Source organism: Oncorhynchus kisutch, linkage group LG8 (assembly GCF_002021735.2).
Source record: "Oncorhynchus kisutch isolate 150728-3 linkage group LG8, Okis_V2, whole genome shotgun sequence".
Classification (NCBI taxonomy): Eukaryota; Metazoa; Chordata; class Actinopteri; order Salmoniformes; family Salmonidae; genus Oncorhynchus; species Oncorhynchus kisutch.
In genome coordinates, this window is record NC_034181.2 from 72,855,822 (window position 1) to 72,875,820 (window position 19,999).

At 41.6% G+C, this 19,999-nt stretch overlaps 1 protein-coding gene across 4 annotated transcripts in view; it reads left to right on the forward strand.

The window, feature by feature from the left end:
* The window catches only part of LOC109895221 (tubby protein-like), a 113,403-nt gene that overhangs the window by 56,440 nt on the left and 36,964 nt on the right, over positions 1–19,999 (forward strand). For all 4 annotated transcript variants that reach the window (XM_031831141.1, XM_031831143.1, XM_031831144.1 and 1 more), the window contains exon 2: positions 12,012–12,063. In XM_031831141.1, the coding sequence (XP_031687001.1) occupies positions 12,012–12,063 (52 nt within the window). The remainder of the gene's footprint in view (positions 1–12,011; positions 12,064–19,999) is intronic.

Below are 19,999 nucleotides of genomic sequence, written 5' to 3' on the forward strand. Positions count from 1 at the left end.
CGGTCGAATAAATAATGCTTTATTACTAACGTGGTATTGTAAACACATTGTTTGTGGCCGGTGTTTGCTTGTTTGCAGATATTTCTGTACAGCTTTGACAGTGCTACTGATAGTAGTGGTGGCACTTGGCTTGCACGTGCAAATTCAGAACACACAACATTCTATAATAGAACTGTATTATTTGACGTGTCAAATTAAGAGCTTATTTAACGCATCAAATAGTATTATTTTACTTTTATTTTTTTGGACACGTAAGACCCAAACGGCGTTCCATAGTATGTCGTGAAGCTAATAGCAGTGACGCTATTACTGTGTAGCTCCGGTAGGGCAACATCTAAAAATAGCACACTTGGTAATGTGTACCGGTGCTCGACCAGTCGGCGAAAGCCAACATCACCCTCGACAGAGAACGATTGATTGTCAAGGGCAATGAATTCCATTATCTTGGTGTTAATGGATCTCGCCTTTGAGTTGTCTCGCTGAAATGTTCTTACTCTTTCAAATGACTGCTCGACTTGTTGACTGCTCGATCCACACAGCAGACTTCGTGGGCTAGGTTAGGAATGTTACAGTATGTGTAGCGCAAAATTTTACGCGGCATCATTACGCCATGTACCTACATTATATAGGTATGCAAGTCAGCTTTGACATCGGTTTTGCACATCTGTGTTAAGCTAGACGTCGGTCCGATACCGATGTTGGCATTTTTAGCTAATATTGTCCGATTCCGATATGTTCACCGATATATTGTGCATCCCTAGTTGAAAGCTGAGCTGTAGTCTGAACAGCATTCTCACATAGTTATTTTCCCTCCCGTTGTCCAGGTGGGAGAGGGCAGTGTGAAGTGAAATTGAGATTGCGTCATCTGTGGATCTGTTGGGGCGGTGTCGCGACTCTTCTGTGAAGATCTGAAGGATCAGGTTACAGTGGGTCCGCTCTACAGCGCCCTCTCTCTCCCGTAAATACCTTGTAGAAATTCTGCCTTTGGGCTTTGCAGGAGAAGGGGAAAGAAAACGGTAACATCAAAAGGTTGAATAATGAAACAATATTTCTGTAATGGGTCCGTGGGTACTGAAAGAACAATTATCATATCAGTTGTTGTTTTGGGATCTCATTAAGGACAGTATAACAGCATAACTATCTCTGAATGTGTATATTTCCCATTTATCAGATTTACATCTAAATGTTGTGGAACTTAGACGATTAAATATTAAACTATTTGTGAGAAGATGAAATGTGATGTCGGCCTTCTATTTGAGAATTGTTTTTCATTTAAAAGTTTTAACCAGTCAGTGACCACACCCACGTGAGCACAGACATTATGTCGGCGTCATGGAATGCCCCTTTTGGCAGAGTTTATAAAAGAACTCGCTAACAATATTTACATTAGACCCGAGAACGTGAGAACGCAGTCCATACTCTGAAATGGTTAGGAAATTTACATCTCTAGAGACCAGTACATTACCGGGTTGCTATGGGTGTGTAAAATGGTTCTAGCTCTACATTAGATCAGCGTGACCGACAGCATGAGCTGAAAGGTACGAAATTGTTATAAACTCTGAAACTCGAGGAAGACTATTGAGGAACATTCAGTCTGCAGCTGTTTAAGTACTTTAGTCTAGTAAACTCGACCGAGAACAACTGGGTGGTACGTTGAAAGATCCATTCTAACGAACATTTCCTCTGGAAGATCCGTTCTCACAGACACCTGAAACCAAGAAGCTACAACTACAAAAGACATGGTGTTCTCTGGTGGACAACCAGAGACTTACACAACCCAAGACTTTCTGTCCAATTACTCGCCGTAGATGGATTGAGTGTTTTCAACAGGGAGACACACGTAAATATGTTCATTGCATTCTTTCGAATGAGCGGCCGTTCATGTGCAAAGTATTCACATTTCCTTGAGCATAGTTATCAGCTGTGTGTACATTAGTGGAATTCCTTTCTCTCCCTTTCCCTCTCTTTTGAATCCGCAATTTTGTGTAACAAGCTGCCTTATCAGTTTAGTCCACTAGGGACTTTTCATTGCATTGTGTATTAATTCATGTGTAAGCTATCCTGTTTGTGTGTTTATGAAATTCTGTGTGATTATTTAGTTACTTAGTAAATAAATAATTAAGCCAATTTGTGTATCGCTGATTCATCATTTATGCTAGGGTTCGTGCAGATATCCAAGAGTTTTGCGACATTCAGAATGAAACTGAAGGTAAATAAGAATTCATGATTTGACTGTGACTGATGTAAGAGATATATGTTTAGAGATTAGTCGGGAGATAGTAACTTGTTAAATAACTTTTCCCGTGATGCCCCTGATTACTACTTAATTAATTGTTATATGAATAATTTAATCGCGTAAAAATTTAATGTGGTATGTAATCCTTTTATAAAATAGCAGACACGTTAATGATAGTCAATACACGACAGCGGTATGCAAATTGGAGTGGGCATAGGGTGTCTGGGATGATGGTGTTGATGTGTGTCATGACCAGCCTTTCAAAGCACTTCATAATTACAGATATAGCTCCAGATACTCAACTAGTCTAAGAAGGCCAGTTTTATTGGTTCTTTAATTAGCACAACAGTTTTCAGCTGTGCTAACATAAATGCAAAAGAGTTTTCTAATGATCAATTAGCTTTTGAAAATGATAAACTTGGATTAGCTAACACAACTTGCCATTGGAACACAGGAGTGATGGTTGCTGATAAAGGGCCTCTGTACGCCTATGTAGATATTCCATAAAAATGTTGCCATTTCCAGCTACAATAGTCATTTACAACATTAACAATGCCTACACTGTATTTCTGATCAATTTGATAGTCATTTAGGTAGGTCACCTTTGAGCTCTTGGGGCTTTGCTTGGCTCATCGCGCTCTAGCGCCTCCTTGTGGTGGACCGGGCGCCTCCAGGCTCACTTCGGTCATCAGTTGAATGGTGTTTCCTCTGACACATTGGTGCAGCTGGCTTCCGGGTTAAGTGGGCGGGTGTTAAGAAGCGCAGTTTGGCAGGTCGCATGACTCGACCTTCGCCTTTCCCGAGCCCGTTGGGAAGTTGCAGCGATGAGACAAGATCGCAATTGGATATCACGAAATTGGGGAGAGAAAGGGGGTACATTTTTTAAATCATAATGTCTGTGAAGACAGTTGCCCAGCTGGTCTGCGCATGCTTTGAGAATGCCCCCTGGGATTCTGTGATTGTTAACCTGTTTAAACATTTTGCTCAGATTTGGTCACGGAGAGCGAGATCACAGTCATCTGGAAAAACAGGGGGTTTCATTCAAGGTACAGTGTTATATTCCTCAAAGCAAGAATAAAAGGCATTTAGATCATATGGGAGTTCAGCATCTCTGGGAAACTCATGGCTGGGTTTCCCTTTGTAATTCATTATCGTCTGCAAGCATGTTTGATGTCTCGTCGGAGGTCGCAGTGGGCTTTCTTGAATGTGTCCATGCCCCGTTCCTTGTAAGTGGTAGGTCTGGCCTTTAGCCCAGCACGGATATTGCCTGTAATCTATGTTTTTTGATTTGGGTACATACTTAAAGTCACTGTGGGGACGACATGCTCTATGCACTTATTGATGAAGCATGTGACTATTGTGGTAAACTTCTCAATGCTATCGGATTGATTGCATTCATGCTTGCACCATGCAATCTTTTATCAGTTATTTTCCTTCTCTGTACTACCTGCAGCATGATACATTTTTCTGTGGCCACCTGATAGACTGTTGGTGGTCAGCGCTCAAATGGAGAAGTGGGTATTAATCTTGCTTTAGAATTTATTGAGGCCAGGCGGGCCAGCAGGTCAAACGAACAACTACAATTAACGAGTCACCCGGAGAAATTAATCATGACTTTCAAGTCAAAAGAGTAGTTCAAAAAGAACAAATTACTGCACAGCACTAGCCTCAAGATGATTGGTTTTGACCACTAGAAAGTTTTGCTCCGCTCCCGCTCGTCACTATTTTAGTTCAGTGCAGTTTGAAAGCACTACTTGATTGTACCCGCAAAACACCAGTCTCAACGTCAACAATGAAGAGGCGACTCCGGCATGCTGGCCTTCTAGGCAGAGTTGCAAAGAAAAAGCCATATCTCAGACTCGCCAATTAAAAGAAAAGATTAAGATGGGCAAAAGAACACAGACACTGGACAGAGGAACTCTGCCTAGAAGCCCAGCATCCCGGAGTCGCCTCTTCACTGTTGACGTTGAGACGGGTGTTTTGCAGGTACTATTTAATGAAGCTGCCAGTTGAGGACTTGTGAGGTGTCTGTTTCTCAAACTAAACACTCTAATGTACTTGTCCTCTTGCTCAGTTGTGCACCAGGCCTTCCACTCCTCTTTCTATTCTGGTTAGAGACAGTTTGTTTGCACTGTTCTGTGAAGGGAGCAGTACACAGCATTGTATGAGATCTTCAGTTTCTTGCCAATTTCTCGCATGGAATAGCCTTCATTTCTCAGAACAAGAATAGACTGACGAGTTTCAGAAGAAAGTTATTTGTTTCTGGCCATTTTGAGCCTGTAATCGAACCCACAAATGCTGATGCTCCTGATGCTCCTGATACTCAACTAGTCTAAGAAGGCCAGTTTTATTGGTTCTTTAATTAGCACAACAGTTTTCAGCTGTGCTAACATAAATGCAAAAGAGTTTTCTAATGATCAATTAGCTTTTGAAAATGATAAACTTGGATTAGCTAACACAACTTGCCATTGGAACACAGGAGTAATGGTTGCTGATAAAGGGCCTCTGTACGCCTATGTAGATATTCCATAAACATGTTGCCATTTCCAGCTACAATAGTCATTTACAACATTAACAATGCCTACACTGTATTTCTGATCAATTTGATGTTATTTTAATGGACCAAAAATGTGCTTTTCTTTCAAAAACAAGGACCTTTCTAAGTGACCCCAAACTTTTGAACGGTAGTGTATATACAGTGGGGCAAAAAAGTATTTAGTCAGCCACCAATTGTGCAAGTCCTCCCACTTAAAAAGATGAGAGAGGCCTGTAATTTTCATCATAGGTACACTTCAACTATGACAGACAATATGAGAGAAAAAAAAACCTGAAAATATATATATTTTTTTAAATGAATTTATTTGCAAAATAAGTATTTGGTCAATAACAAAAGTTAATCTCAATACTGTTATATACCCTTTGTTGGCAATGACAGAGGTCAAACGTTTTCTGTAAGTCTTCACAAGGTTTTCACACACTGTTGCTGGTATTTTGGCCCATTCCTCCATGCAGATCTCCTCTAGAGCAGTGATGTTTTGGGGCTGTTGCTGGGCAACACAGATTTTCAACTCCCTCCAAAGATTTTCTATGGGGTTGAGATCTGGAGACTAGCTAGGCCACTCCAGGACCTTGAAATGCTTCTTACGAAGCCACTCCTTCGTTGCCCGGGCGGTGTGTTTGGGATCATTGTCATGCTGAAAGACCCAGCCACGTTTCATCTTCAATGCCCTAGCTGATGGAAGGAGGTTTTCACTCAACATCTCACGATACATGACCCCATTCATTCTTTCCTTTACACGGATCAGTCGTCCTGATCCCTTTGCAGAAAAACAGCCCCAAAGCATGATGTTTCCACCCCCATGCTTCACAGTAGGTATGGTGTTCTTTGGATGCAACTCAGCATTCTTTGTCCTCCAAACATGACGAGTTGAGTTTTTACCAAAAAGTTATATTTTGGTTTCATCTGACCATATGACATTCTCCCAATCTTCTTCTGGATCATCCAAATGCTCTCTAGCAAACTTCAGACGGGCCTGGACATGTACTGGCTTAAACAGGGGGACACGTCTGGCACTGCAGGATTTGAGTCCCTGGCGGCGTAGTGTGTTACTGATGGTAGGCTTTGTTACTTTGGTCCCAGCTCTCTGCAGGTCATTCACTAGGTCCCCCCGTGTGGTTCTGGGATTTTTGCTCACCGTTCTTGTGATCATTTTGACCCCACGGGGTGAGATCTTGCGTGGAGCCCCAGATCGAGGGAGATTATCAGTGGTCTTGTATATCTTCCATTTCCTAATAATTGCTCCCACAGTTGATTTCTTCAAACCAAGCTGCTTACCTATTGCAGATTCAGTCTTCCCAGCCTGGTGCAGGTCTACAATTTTGTTTCTGGTGTCCTTTGACAGCTCTTTGGTCTTGGCCATAGTGAAGTTTGGAGTGTGACTGTTTGAGGTTGTGGACAGGTGTCTTTTATACTGATAAGTTCAAACAGGTGCCATTAATACAGGTAACGAGTGGAGGACAGAGGAGCCTCTTAAAGAAGAAGTTACAGGTCTGTGAGAGTCAGAAATCTTGCATGTTTGTAGGTGACCAAATACTTATTTTCCACCATAATTTGCAAATAAATTCATTTAAAATCCTACAATGTGATTTTCTGGATTTTTTTTCTCATTTTGTCTGTCATAGTTGAAGTGTACCTATGATGAAAATTACAGGCCTCTCATCTTTTTTATTGGGAGAACTTGCACAATTGGTGGCTGACTAAATACTTTTTTGCCCCACTGTATGTTATTATTTTGACTTTTTTGGGGTGAAGGGCCGCCACTGCTCATGAGCGCTACATTCAGAACTACTGGCTAAAAATATACAAGTGTACTGGAGAATCTCTTTAGTTCAGAGCCATTCAGTGGCTAGCCACGTTATAAACATAATTTTTACCAGGTTCCCATGAAGCAATTGTAATGAAAATCCACCACAACATACCAGAGAGTTTCCTGATTAGCAAAGGGTAGTAGTCTGTTTAATTTCATTGTGTATTAAAAACACAGTTTGAGATCATTGTGAGGGGATTTCACCAGTGGTTAGAAGGGGGAATTGGGCTTCCCGGGGAAAATGTCTGCTGCAACAGTAACCAAGGGGGAGGGGCTTAGCGAAGGGTCTGTTGTGGTCATTGGTGTGTGGTAGTATCTAATTTATGTTTATTTGGTTGTGTCTTTCAAGAATGATGAAAAACTCACTATCTCTTATAATAACTGTAGTAGTTATGACTGGTTATTCATGTGAAAATATTTTGGACCTGTCTTTATTGTGTATTTATTGACCCACTTTTTTAATAACATAAAACTGTAGTACACATTCAATTCCAATGTTGCGTAGGTTACTGTATTATTGGTGAGTTGTAAAGTCTGCTGATATGAAAGTCTATTTAGGGAATATATGGCACCGTTTTACTGTAATCCAATTACATGGGGATTTTCTCATACAGAATCTGGTGTAGTAGAATCCATAAAAAGCTCTGCTCATTTCCCCCAAAGTGTATTTTCTCCACTACTATCACCTTGGGAAGCAGCAGCCATGGTTTTGCTCTGTGTGACCCCTGCATGTCTCTCCCCATACATTGATAATGCATTCTGCTGATTATAGGCATTCTCGAGTCACAATCTAATCACAATCTTGTTCACCTAATACATTTTTTGCACTATTGGTTAGAGCCTGTAAGTAAGCATTTCACTGTAAGGTGTTGTACTCGGCGCACGTGACAAATAGACTTCGATTTGATCTGCCCGAATGGTTAATAATGTCAGTGTTATTTATCAGTTAGCTTCTTTTTGGGTGAAATAAAGACTTATGCCTGTTCTCAAAGACATTACTACTGCTGCTGTTGCTACTGCTGCTGCTGCTGCTGTTGCCTCCAAGAGAAGCCCCATTACCATGGTTGCACTGCTTCCTCTGCTCCTATTGGTTCCCCGTTGCTATAAGTTACGGAGCTGGCTTGCCATGAATCTCATTGAGAGATTGCGTCAGGAGAACTGGCCTCCTATGATGGAGCAATAAAGGTAGTGATAGATCTGTGTGTACGTATGTACACGTACTCATGTTGCTGCTTCTAAGAGAGCACACACACACAGACACACACACCAACATTAAACACATACGCTTGAGTGTCCTGGATTTGTATTTGACAGGTTCTAGGGTTCCTAAACCCACTTATTAGAGGATGTATTCATCTGAGAGGAAGAGCCACCATAAGGATTGGTTCAATATGACCCTACCAGGAACAGTAGTTATATATATGTTATCATTTCAGTTAATCTAGGGAACTAATAAGTTCCTTTCATTAAATCAAATTTCCTCATAGAAAATAATAATTTAACATGTCATTTAATTTGCTTTTGTATCCTTAAGCATGCTCTTTTGCTGTATAGTTTCTTGTTAAGCATGTTCACCGTTAAGTGTTTAATGAGAAATTACTTTGTGAAGACAACTCTTCAAAAAATGTTTCTTATATGTTTGCTATATGAAGATGTGATTACAATGATGAGTGATATAGCAGTAGTCAATGACATTAGTAATGTAGATAATAAAGGTGGTATTGATGTTGTAGGCCAAGGTGTTAAAGGTAATAGACAGGATGGCGTATTAGGTGAAGCAGTGTCCTATTTAATAACTGACCTCAGGGACAAGAGCCCTTAAACAACACACTACACTGACATGCTGAGGCACTGCCACAGAGTCACATTGCTTACCTGTGGGAGGTTGATATGGGAGGGGAGCTGAGGGGGGAACAGCCGGAGAGTGGGTGTTCCTCTAGACTTGGAGGCCTGGCCAGCCTTTCATGGATGGTTTCTCAGAGCAATAAGCAGTTCCTCCCATCAGATGGAGCCTACCTGGTGCTTTCCATGAAAAACATATGTATGGGGCCTGGTGACGAAGCCGGGCGAGACGAGGGGAGGTGACCCGGGGACTCAGCTGCACCGCTGTGGCCTCATGAATCCCATGTGAGCCAGCTCTAAGCCAGCCCAGTATACCAGATTCACCCTGGCTCCGGCAGGTCACAGCCAAACACACACAGCACTGCCAGGGAGGGACGTCAGGCTACCTGTACTGTTCCTACTGTACACAGCAAACAATTATTTATATATATATATAGTTGAAGTCGGAAGTATACATACACCTTAGCCAAATACATTTAAACTCAGTTTTTCACAATTACTGACATTTAATCCTAGTAAAGATTCCCTGTCGAGGTCAGTTAGGATCACCATTTTATTTTAAGAATGTGAAATGTCAGAATAATAGTTGAGAGAATGATTGATTTATTTCAGCATTTATTTATTTCATCACATTCTCAGTGGGTCAGAAGTTTACATACACTCTATTAGTATTCAGTAGCATTGCCTTTAAATAGTTTAACTTGGGTCAAACGTTTCAGGTAGCCTTCAACAAGCTTCCTACAATAAGTTGGGTGAATTTTGGCCCATTCGTCCTGACAGAGATGGTGCAACTGAGTCGGGTTTGTTGGCCTCCTTGCTCGCACATGCTTTTTCAGTTCTGCCCACAAATGTTCTATGGGATTGAGGTCAGGGCTTTGTGTTGGCCACTCCAATACCTTGACTTGTTGTCCTTAAGCCATTTTGTCACAACTTTGGAAGTATGCTTCAGGTCATTCTTCATTTGGAAGACCCATTTGCGACCAAGCTTTAACTTCCTGACTGATATCTTGAGATGTTGCTTCAATATATCAACATAATTTTCCCGCCTCATGATGCCATCTAATTTGTGAAGTGCACCAGTCCCTCCTGCAGCAAAGCACCCCCACAACATGATGCTGCCACCCCTGTGCTTCACGGTTGGGATGGTGTTCTTCAGCTTGCAATTCACCCCCCCCCTTTTTCCTCCAAACATAACAATGGTCATTATGGCCAAACAGTTCCATTTTTGTTTCATCAGACCAGAGGACATTTTTCCAAAAAGTCTGATCTTTGTCCCCATGTGCAGTTCCAAACCGTAGTCCGGCTTTTTTATGGCGGTTTGGAGCAGTGACTACTTCCCTGCTGAGCCGCCTTTCAGGTTACGTCAATATAGGACTCGTCTTACTGTGGCTATAGATACCTTTGTACCTGTTTCCTCCAGCATCTTCACAAGGTCCTTTGCTGTTGTTCTGGGATTGATTTGCACTTTTCGCACCAAAGTACGTTCATCTCTAAGAGACAGAACGCGTCTCCTTCCTGAGCGGTATGACAGCTGCGTGGTCCCATGGTGTTTATACTTATGTACTATTGTTTGTAAAGATGAACATGGTACCTTCAGGCGTTTGTAAATTGCTCCCAAGGATGAACCAGACTTGTGGAGGTCTGCAATTCTTTTTCTGAGGTCTTTGGCTGATTTATTTAGATTTTCCCATGATGTCAAGCGACGAGGCACTGAGTTTGAAGGTAGGCCTTGAAATACATCCACAGGTACACCTCCAATTGACTGAAATTATGTCAATTAGCCTATCAGAAGCTTCTAAAGCCATTACATAATTGTCTGGAATTTTCCAAGCTGTTTAAAGGCACAGTCAACTTAGTGTATGTAAAGTCAAATAATCTGTCTGTAAACAATTGTTGGAAAAATGACTTGTGTCATGCACAAAGTAGATGTCCTAACCGACTTGCCAAAACTATAGTTTGTTAAATTTGTGGAGTGGTGGAAAAACTAATTTTATTGACTCCAAACTAAGTGTATGTAAACTTTTGACTTCAACTGTACCTACTGTAAAAAAGTGCCAAACGCTTTAAAGTACACAAACGTTTAAAATTTCGGCCACGTACTGTATTGTGCATACTTAGAAACACATGTATACGCATACTGTACGTACACAGGCTTCTTGAATATAGTGCAGTTGCTTGCACAACAATCATACATGACCAATTTCTATGAAAATGTTCGATATTTAAACAGAGGTAAAAACAGCATCAAGGACTTTGTGGAAATGGCATGATTTCAGAGAAATGCCATTGAAAACCTGTACGATATTGAGTTTATTAGACAAGAGTGTGTCAGGGAAAAAGATGTCCCTGTTATATTATATAAAATGTAATGTAAGGCATTTGAGCTAATTGTTTTATAATAATCAACCCTCATTGATTATTCATGTGATGCTGGTAGACAGCACAACATTCTAACTCTATTCTGTGGAGGGAACATCAAAATAGAATATCTGCTAAGACATCCCTCTGCACTGCAGGTAAAACACATAAAACACTCACTAGGCACTTCACCAGCACTGTGTTTCCAATAGGGACAGCATTAATGCATCACTGTTGAGGGGTCAATGGGTACTGTTCAGACTACGTTGTTATTGACATCAACTGGGGTAGGTGGGGTGAGAAGAGTAGAGGTGTCTAATGCACATCCTGGCTTACCACTGATGCATATCAATTAACATGTCTTCTCTATCGTAATGCGGTAGTTGACCCTCATTGTAACAGCTGTGTTTATGTCATTATCTACCTCTCTGAAACACTTTCACACACTTGATTGCTGACTGTCGCTAGTGAGTGTGTTTTCTGTGTGTGTTTCAGAAAGGGAGATGTACTGTGTATGTAGCACACACACTAACCACAAATACACACATTATTGAACCCCCCTGGCTCTGCTCCATCTACCCCCCCAGCTGAAGGAAGCACTCTTTTCCTTTACCTGACCTTCAGCCTCTTATTATCTTTAATTAAGAACCCTTTAGTTTAAATGGTCTGGGCAATGCCAAGCAACACAGAGTGAATGGGCAATCGGAGTGTGTCATTGCTGATTTAGAGGTTGCGTGTGTTTTGGTGTGGGAGGGATGGGAAAGATGGCGATTGACTGAGCGTTACCATTACCTTTATAGTCCTATCACACAGGATAAAGATGTTAGATCATTGTCCAATTGTGACTATGAATTCCCTAGCACTTCATATCCATGCTGGTTTGACTGATCTCTGTATGATGTCATTCTACACGTTTTGTAATTTAATCGTAAGAGTTATGTGTCGCTTCCTAGAGAACATATTTGAGGCTACATGACATGTCACTCCCAATAACTACTGTGTCTCCTGCAGTGACATACACTACATTTTAAAGACATCACCTGCTGTTTTCTGCTTCACAGGAAGGCTGCTTGAAACAGGAGAGGAAAAACATTAGTTTCCTAACTGGAGTGTGTGTGTTTGTTCTGTACAATGTCAAAGAAATGGAAAGAGCTTTTGTTTTAACCATCTCTCTCTCGCTCTTTGTTTCTCTCTCTTGCTCTCTGCAGTACCTTGGACGATGAGGGCAGCAACCTCCGCCAACAGAAGCTAGACAGACAGGTAGGTCTCCCATGTCCCTGTACTGTAGCAGAGCAGCTCAGCCACTTACTGATATGAACCTCCTCTGTTGTTCCTTGGCTGGTAGAGGAGACTGTAGTGTGAGGAAAAGAGAGGAGGAATATACTCTACATAAGGGTTGCGCTATATTTGATAAATTACTGTGAACTAGAAAGTTCACACACTTGGTTTTCATGGTAGAAAATAATTCAATCTCTGATTATTAGGCAGGGATGAAAGCCAGCAAAAGCTAATCTGGCTAATTATTTTTAGGAGATGTCATCAGTGTTATACTTAAGCAATAATGCCAGAGGAGGTGTGGTATACAGCCATTAGCCATGGTATATTGGCCATATACCACAAAACCCAGAGGTGCCTTATTGCTATTATATGATCACTCGGCTACACAGCTGATGCCTGCTGGACTGTTCATTAACACGGTACTTCATTTTGTTTATCTGTCGGCCCCAGCCTCAACTCAGGCCCTGTGTGTAGCTAACTGACCCTCTCTGCCCATTCATCGCCGTTTACCCGTTGTTGTCTTACCTGTTGTCTTAGCTCTCCCAATCAACACCTGTGATTGCTTTATGCCTCTCTCTAATGCCAATATGCCTTGTATACTGTTGTTTAGGGTTGCTCTCATTATTTTATTTTACTGCGGAGCCCCTAGTCCCACTCAACATGCTTCAGATAGCTCCGTTGTCCCACCCCCCACACATGCGGAGACCGCACCTAGCTTAACAGGCGCCTCCAGAGATGCAACCTCTCTCATCATCACTCAATGCCTAGGTTTATCTCTACTGTACTCGCACCCTACCATACCCTTGTCTGTACATTATGCCCTGAATCTATCCTATCACGCCCAGAAATCTGCTCCTTTTATTCACTGTTCCCAACGCACTAGACAACCAGTTCTTATAGCCTTTAGCCGTACCGTCATCCTACTCCTCCTCTGTTCCTCTGGTGATGTAGAAGTTAACCCGGGCCCTGTTTGTCCCCAGGCACTCTCATTTGTTGACTTTTGTCACTGTAAAAGCCTTGAGTTCATGCATGTTAACATCAGAAGCCTCCTCCCTAAGTTTGCTTTATTCACTGCTTTAGCACACTCCGCCAACCCCGATGTCCTAGCCGTGTCTGAATCCTGGCTTAGGAAGGCCACCAAAAATTCTGGAATTTCCATCCCCAATTACAACATTTTTCGTCAAGATAGAACTGCTAAAGGGGACGGAGTTGCAATCTACTGTAAAGATAGAACTCTGCAGGCTGTCATACTTTCCAGGTCTGTGCCCAAACAGTTCGAGCTTCTACTTTAAAAAATCCATCTCCCCAGAAATAAGTCCCTCACTGTTGCCGCTTGTTATAGACCCCCCCTCAGCTCTCAGCTGTGCCCTGGACACCATATGTGAATTGATTGCCCCCCCATCTATCATCAGAGTTGTACTGTTAGGTAACCTAAACTGGGATATGCTTAACACCCCGGCCGTCCTACAATCTAAACTAGATCCCCTCAATCTCACACAAATTATCAAGGAACCTACCAGGTACAACCCAAAATACGTAAACATGGGCGCCTTCATAGATATCATCCTGACCAACTTGTCGTCTAAATTCACCTTTGCTCTTTTCAAACAAGGATCTCAGCGATCACTGCCTCATTGCCTGCGTCCGTTATGGGTCCGCTGTCAAACGACCACCTCTCATCACTGTCAAACGCTCCCTAAAACACTTCTGCGAGCAGGCCTTTCTAATCGACCTGGCCCCGGGTATCCTGGAAGGATATTGACCTCATCCCGTCAGTAGCGGGTGCCTGGTTGTTCTTTTAAAAGTGCTTTCCTCGTGTTAAATAAGCATGCCCCTTTCAAAAAAAGGTAGAACTAAGAACCTATATAGCCCTTGGTTCACTCCAGACTTGACTGTCCTTGACCAGCACAAAAACATCCTGTGGCGTACTGCACTAGCATCGAATAGTCCCTGCGATATGCAACTTTTCAGGGAAGTCAGGAACCAATACACACAGTGTATTGTTTGAAAGCAAGGCTAGCTTTCAAACAGAAATTTTCATCCTGCAGCAGTAACTCCAAAAAGTTATGGGACACTGTAAAGTCCATGGAGAACAAGAGCACCTCCTCCCAGCTGCCCACTGCACAGAGGCTAGAAAACACTGTCACCACCGATAAATCCACGATAATTGAGATTCTCAATAAGCATTTCTCTACGGCTGGCCATGCTTTCCACCTGGCTACCACAACCCCGGTAAACAGCTCTGTACCCCTCCGCAGCAACTGGGCCGAGCCCCCCCCCCCCCCCCCCCCCCCGCTTCTCCTTCACTCAAATCCAGTCAGCTGTATATAGCCTGTCTTTTTACTGTTTTATTTCTTTACTTACTTTGTTCACCTGACACCTCTTTTGCACTATTGGTTAGAGCCTGTAAGTAAGCATTTCACTGTAAGGTTTACACCTGTTGTATTTGACGCACGTGCCAAATAAACTTTGATTTCATTGATGTTCTGATAGAGCTGCAAAATCTGGATCCCTACAAATCAGCTGGGCTAGACAATCTGGACCCTTTCATCCTAAGATTATCTGCTGCCATTGTTGCAACCCTTATTACTTGTCTGTTCAACCTCTCTTTCGTAACGTCTGAGACTCCTAAAGATTGTAAAGCGGCCGCGATCATCCCCCTCTTCAAAAGGGGAGACACTCTAGACCCAAACTGTTATAGACCTATATCCATCCTGCACTGCCTTTCTAAAGTCTTCGAAAGCCAAGTTAACAAACAGATCACCGACCAATTCGAATCCCACTGTACCTTCTCCGCTATGCAATCCGGTTTCCGAGCTGGTCACGGGTGCACGTCAGTCACGCTCAAGGTCCTAAATGATATCATAACCACCATCGATAAAAGACAGTACTGTGCAGCCGTCTTCATCGACCTGGCCAAGGCATTCGACTCTGTCAATCACCGTATTCTTATCGGCAGACTCGACAGCCTTGGTTTCTCTAATGACTGGTTCACTAACTACTTCTCAGATAGAGTTCAGTGTGTCAAATTGGAGGGCCTGTTGTCCGGACCTCTGACAGTCTCTATGGGGGTGCCACAGGGTTCAATTCTCAGGCCGACTCTTTTTTTCTGTATATATCAATGATGTTGCTCTTGCTGCTGGTGATTATTTGATCCACCTCTACGCAGATGACATTGTTCTGTATACATCTGGCCCTTCTTTGGACACTGTTAACAAACCTCCAAACGAGCTCCAATGCCATACAACACTCCTTCCGTGCATGCTCTTCAACCGATCGCTGCCTGCACCCGCCCACCCGACTAGCATCACTACTCTGGACGGTTCTGACTTAGAATATGTGGACAACTATAAATACCTAGGTGTCTGGCTAGACTGTAAACTCTCCTTCCAGACTCACATTAAGCATCTTCAATACAAAATTAAATCTAGAATCGGCTTCCTATTTTGCAACAAAGCCTTCTTCACTTATGCTGCCAAACATACCCTCGTAAAACTGACTATCCTACTGATCCTTGACTTCGGTGATGTCATTTACAAGATAGCCTCCAACACTCTACTCAGCAAATTGGATGCAGTCTATCGAAGTGCCATCCGTTTTGTCACCAAAGCCCCATATACTTCCCACCACTGCGACCTGTATGCTCTCGTTGGCGGGCCCTCGCTACATATTTGTCGCCAGACCCACTGGCTCCAGGTCATCTATAAGTCTTTGCTAGGTAAAGCTCCGCCTTATCTCAGCTCACTGGTCACCATAGCATCACCCACCCGTAGCACGCGCTCCAGCAGGTATATTTCTCTGGTCATCCCCAAAGCCAACACCCCCTTTTGGCTGCCTTTCCTTCCAGTTCTCTGCTGCCAATGACTGGAACAAATTGAACGAATCTGTAAATATCCCATCCAACCAACTACTTACCTCATCCCATATTTGTTTTTGTTTTTGCACACCAGTATTTCTACTTGCACATCCTCATCTGCACATCTATCTCTCCAGTGTTAATTGCTAAATTGTAATTACTTCGCCACTATGGCCTATTTATTGCCTTACCTCCTTACTTAATTTGCACACACTGTATACACATTTTTCTATTGTGTTATTTACTGTACGTTTGTTTATCCCATGTGTAACTCTGTTGTTGTTTTTGTCACACTGCTTTGCTTTTCTTGGCCACGTCGCTGTTGTAAATGAGAACTTGTTCTCAACTGGCCGACCTTGTTAAATTAAGGTGAAAAAACCAACAACTGGTTACCAACATAATAAGTATTTTTTTGTCATACACGTGGTTTAGGGTCTGATATAGTACCACCATCAGCATTCAGCATTCAGGGCTCAAACCACCCAGTTTATAATGTGTAATAATGCGCTATCAGAAGTGTATTATGTCGATCAGCCTTTGCCACTTCTGTGCTATCCATGATACATGATAAAGATGTTTATCAAAGTGTTGTCTCAGACCTGACCAGCGCAGAAAATGGCGTCGACATCAGTGGCACTCTCAAGAGACTCGTCCATTAGCATATTTTCATCGGCCCTGTGTAATTCCATCAAGCAATCATCAGCAACCTCTCCCTACACATTACATTTATTGCATTTCCTGAAATGTAGGAACGAATTGTAGGAGATAATTTTTCAAATGGTGATTAAAGGCTAATCGTAGTGGATTAACGGGATAGACAGAGGATTAGGGTTTACGGTACTACATTAACATAAACCAAATCAACAGAGAGACTTTCAAGCATTTACAGTGCCTTTTTATTTGGATTTCCTGTAATGGACATACACAAAATAGTCCAAATTGGTGAAGTGAAATGAAAAAGGTAACTTGTTTCAAAAAAAAAAGTTAAAAAGGGAAAAATGGTGCATGCATATGTATTCACCCCCTTTGCTATGAAGTCCCTAAATAAGATCTGGTGCAACCAATTACCTTCAGAAGTCACATAATTAGTTAGATTGCACACAGGTGGACTTTATTTAAGTGTCACAGGATCTCAGTGTATATATATATACCTGTTCTGAAAGGCCCCAGAGTCTGAAACACCATTAAGCAAGTGGCAGGAGCCAAGGAGCTCTCCAAACAGGTCAGGGACAAAGTTGTGGAGAAGTACAGATCAGGATTAGATTATTAAAAAATATCAGAACATCCCACGGAGCACCATTAAATCCATTATTAAAAAATGGAAAGAATACGGCACCACAACAAACCTGCCAAGAGAGGGCCGCCCACCAAAACTCACGAACCAGGAAAGTAGGGCATTAATCAGAGAGGAAACAAAGATACCAAAAATAACCCTGACGGAGCTGCAAAGCTCCACATCGGAGATTGGAGTATCTGTCCATAGGACCTCTTTAAGCCGTACATGACACAGAGCTGGGCTTTATGGAAGAGTGGCCAGAAAAAAGCCATTGCTTAATGAAAAAAATAAGCAAACACATTTGGTATTCGCCAAAAGGAATGTGGGAGACTCCCCAAACATATGGAAGAGGGTACCCTGGTCAGATGAGATTAAAAGGTAGCTTTTTGGCCATCAAGGAAAACGCTATGTCTGGGGCAAACCCAACACCTCTCATCACCCGAGAATACCATCCCCAAAGTGAAGCATACTGGTGGCAGCATCATGCTGTGTGGATGTTTTTCATCGGCAGGAATTGGGAAGTTGGTCAGAATTTAAGAAATGATACATGACGCTAAATACAGGGAAATCCTTGAGGGAAACCTGTTTCAGTTTTCCAGAGATTTGAGACTGGGACGTAGGTTCCCCTTCCAGCAGGACAATGACCCTAAGCATACTGCTAAAGCAACACTCGAGTGGTTTAAGGGGAAACATTTAAATGTCTTGGAATGACCTAGTCAAAGCACAGACCTCAATCCAATTGAGAATCTGTGGTATGACTTAAAGATTGCTTAAACATATTTTGCTTTTTTGAAGTGGTAGGCATGTTCTGTAAATCAAATGGCACAAACCCCCCCCCCAAAAAAATAAATTTTTATTCCAGGTTGTAAGTCAACAAAATAGGAAAAATGCCAAGTGGGGTGAATACTTTCGCAAGCCACTGTAAGATAACACTACTGTTAAGGGAATTTTTATCAATGATGACTAATTATGTATACATTTCAATCAGGACTGACTAATCAGAATACTATTATGTTACTGTATATGTACTAATCAGAATACTATTATGTTACTGTATATGTACTAATCAGAATACTATTCTGTATGTGTATGAGTTTTCTTTCTTGATCCCAGTACTGAATATAATGTGTGTGAATGTGGTCAAGAGTTTAGAACAATGACTGTCTGTTCCTTGGTAGCAATGCATTAACTATATCTTCAGACCTGCTAGAATGCTTATCTACACAAGAAAACCTTGACTCGTAAATTATATTAAATTGTTAGGGAGACGGATGTGGGAAGGCTTGAGAATACAGCCTTTGTACTGGAAACGGAGATGGCACGGGTTGGTGTTGGAACTAATGACGTCATTTTCAGTTTATAACCTGTGGTAAACTGTATCTCGTGAATAAACTCTGCTGTTTGACTTTAAGACTGGGCTCTGTCTATTATTATAGAATAAGGGAATTACAAATCCTTATGAATTGACAGTGTTTAATTTTAATTGGGTATTAAAACATAGAGCTATTTAATTCCTTTAACAACTACTCAATACTGCTTGCACAAATCAATCTGCAATACTTTTAGTGGATTACAAGTCAGGAAATGTTTGGAGATGCTAATTGTAAAGTTAAGTGATCTAATAAACATGGGAGTGATTTTAATGAACATCGCACAACTCTTTCACTTATATGATGTGCAAGTGATGTCATTCTTACGGGTCCTATCCCCTAATCTTTGAATGGGTTTGATGATTATGTCATCAAATTCGTGAAAACACCAATATAGGGACAATTGCACATTTTTTGTTGCTTTGTACTCCAGCACTTTGGATTTGAAATGATACAATGACTATGAGGTTAAACTGCTGACTGTCAGCATTAATTTGAGGGTATTTTCATCCATATCGTGTGAACCGTTTAGAAATTACAGCACTTTTTGTACATTATTGGGACAAATTCACATATGTGCATTAAAGTAGTACAATGTTAAGTGGTCCCATTTTCATAGCCCACAATGACTACATCAAAATTGTGATGCTACATTTTTTGGATGCATTTGCTGTTTGTTTTGGTTTTGTTTCAGATTATGTTGTGCCCAATAGAAATTAATGGTAAGTAATGTATTGTGTCATTTTGGAGTCACTTTTATTGTAAATAAGAATAGAATATGTTTCTAAACACTTCTACATTAATGTGAATGCTACTATGATTGCGGCTAATCCTGAATGAATCGTGAATAACAGATGCACAAATTGTGCGTCTAACTTTCTCACTCATCATTATTCACGATTCATTCAGGTCTCAATACTTTTGGTCACCTAAAATGGGGGGACTATGTACAAAAAGTTATGTAATTTCTAAACGGTTCATCTGATATGGATGCAAATACCCTCAAATTAAAGCTGACAGTCTGTACTTTAACCTCATAGTCATTGTGTTGGAGTACAGAGCCAGAACAACACAATTGTCACTGTACCAATACTTTTGGAGCTCACTGTATATCAAATTATATTTCTGTTTGTGGATTAATTTACTTCTGCAAGATGTAATTTATGGGCTGACGTTTTACATTCTCCCAACCAATTGTGCTGTTTTAGTTTTTTGCGTTTTGTGCCAATTATTTTTTTACTTATTGTGTACATAATGTTGCTGCTACCGTCTCTTATGACTGAAAATAACTTCTGGACATCAGAACAGTGATTACTCACCGTGGACTGGAAAAAGCTTTTTCCTTTAATGAGTCTGACGAGAAGGATATCTTGCTTTCACTGGAACAGGCCCAGATCCACGCCTTTTGTGTGAAGA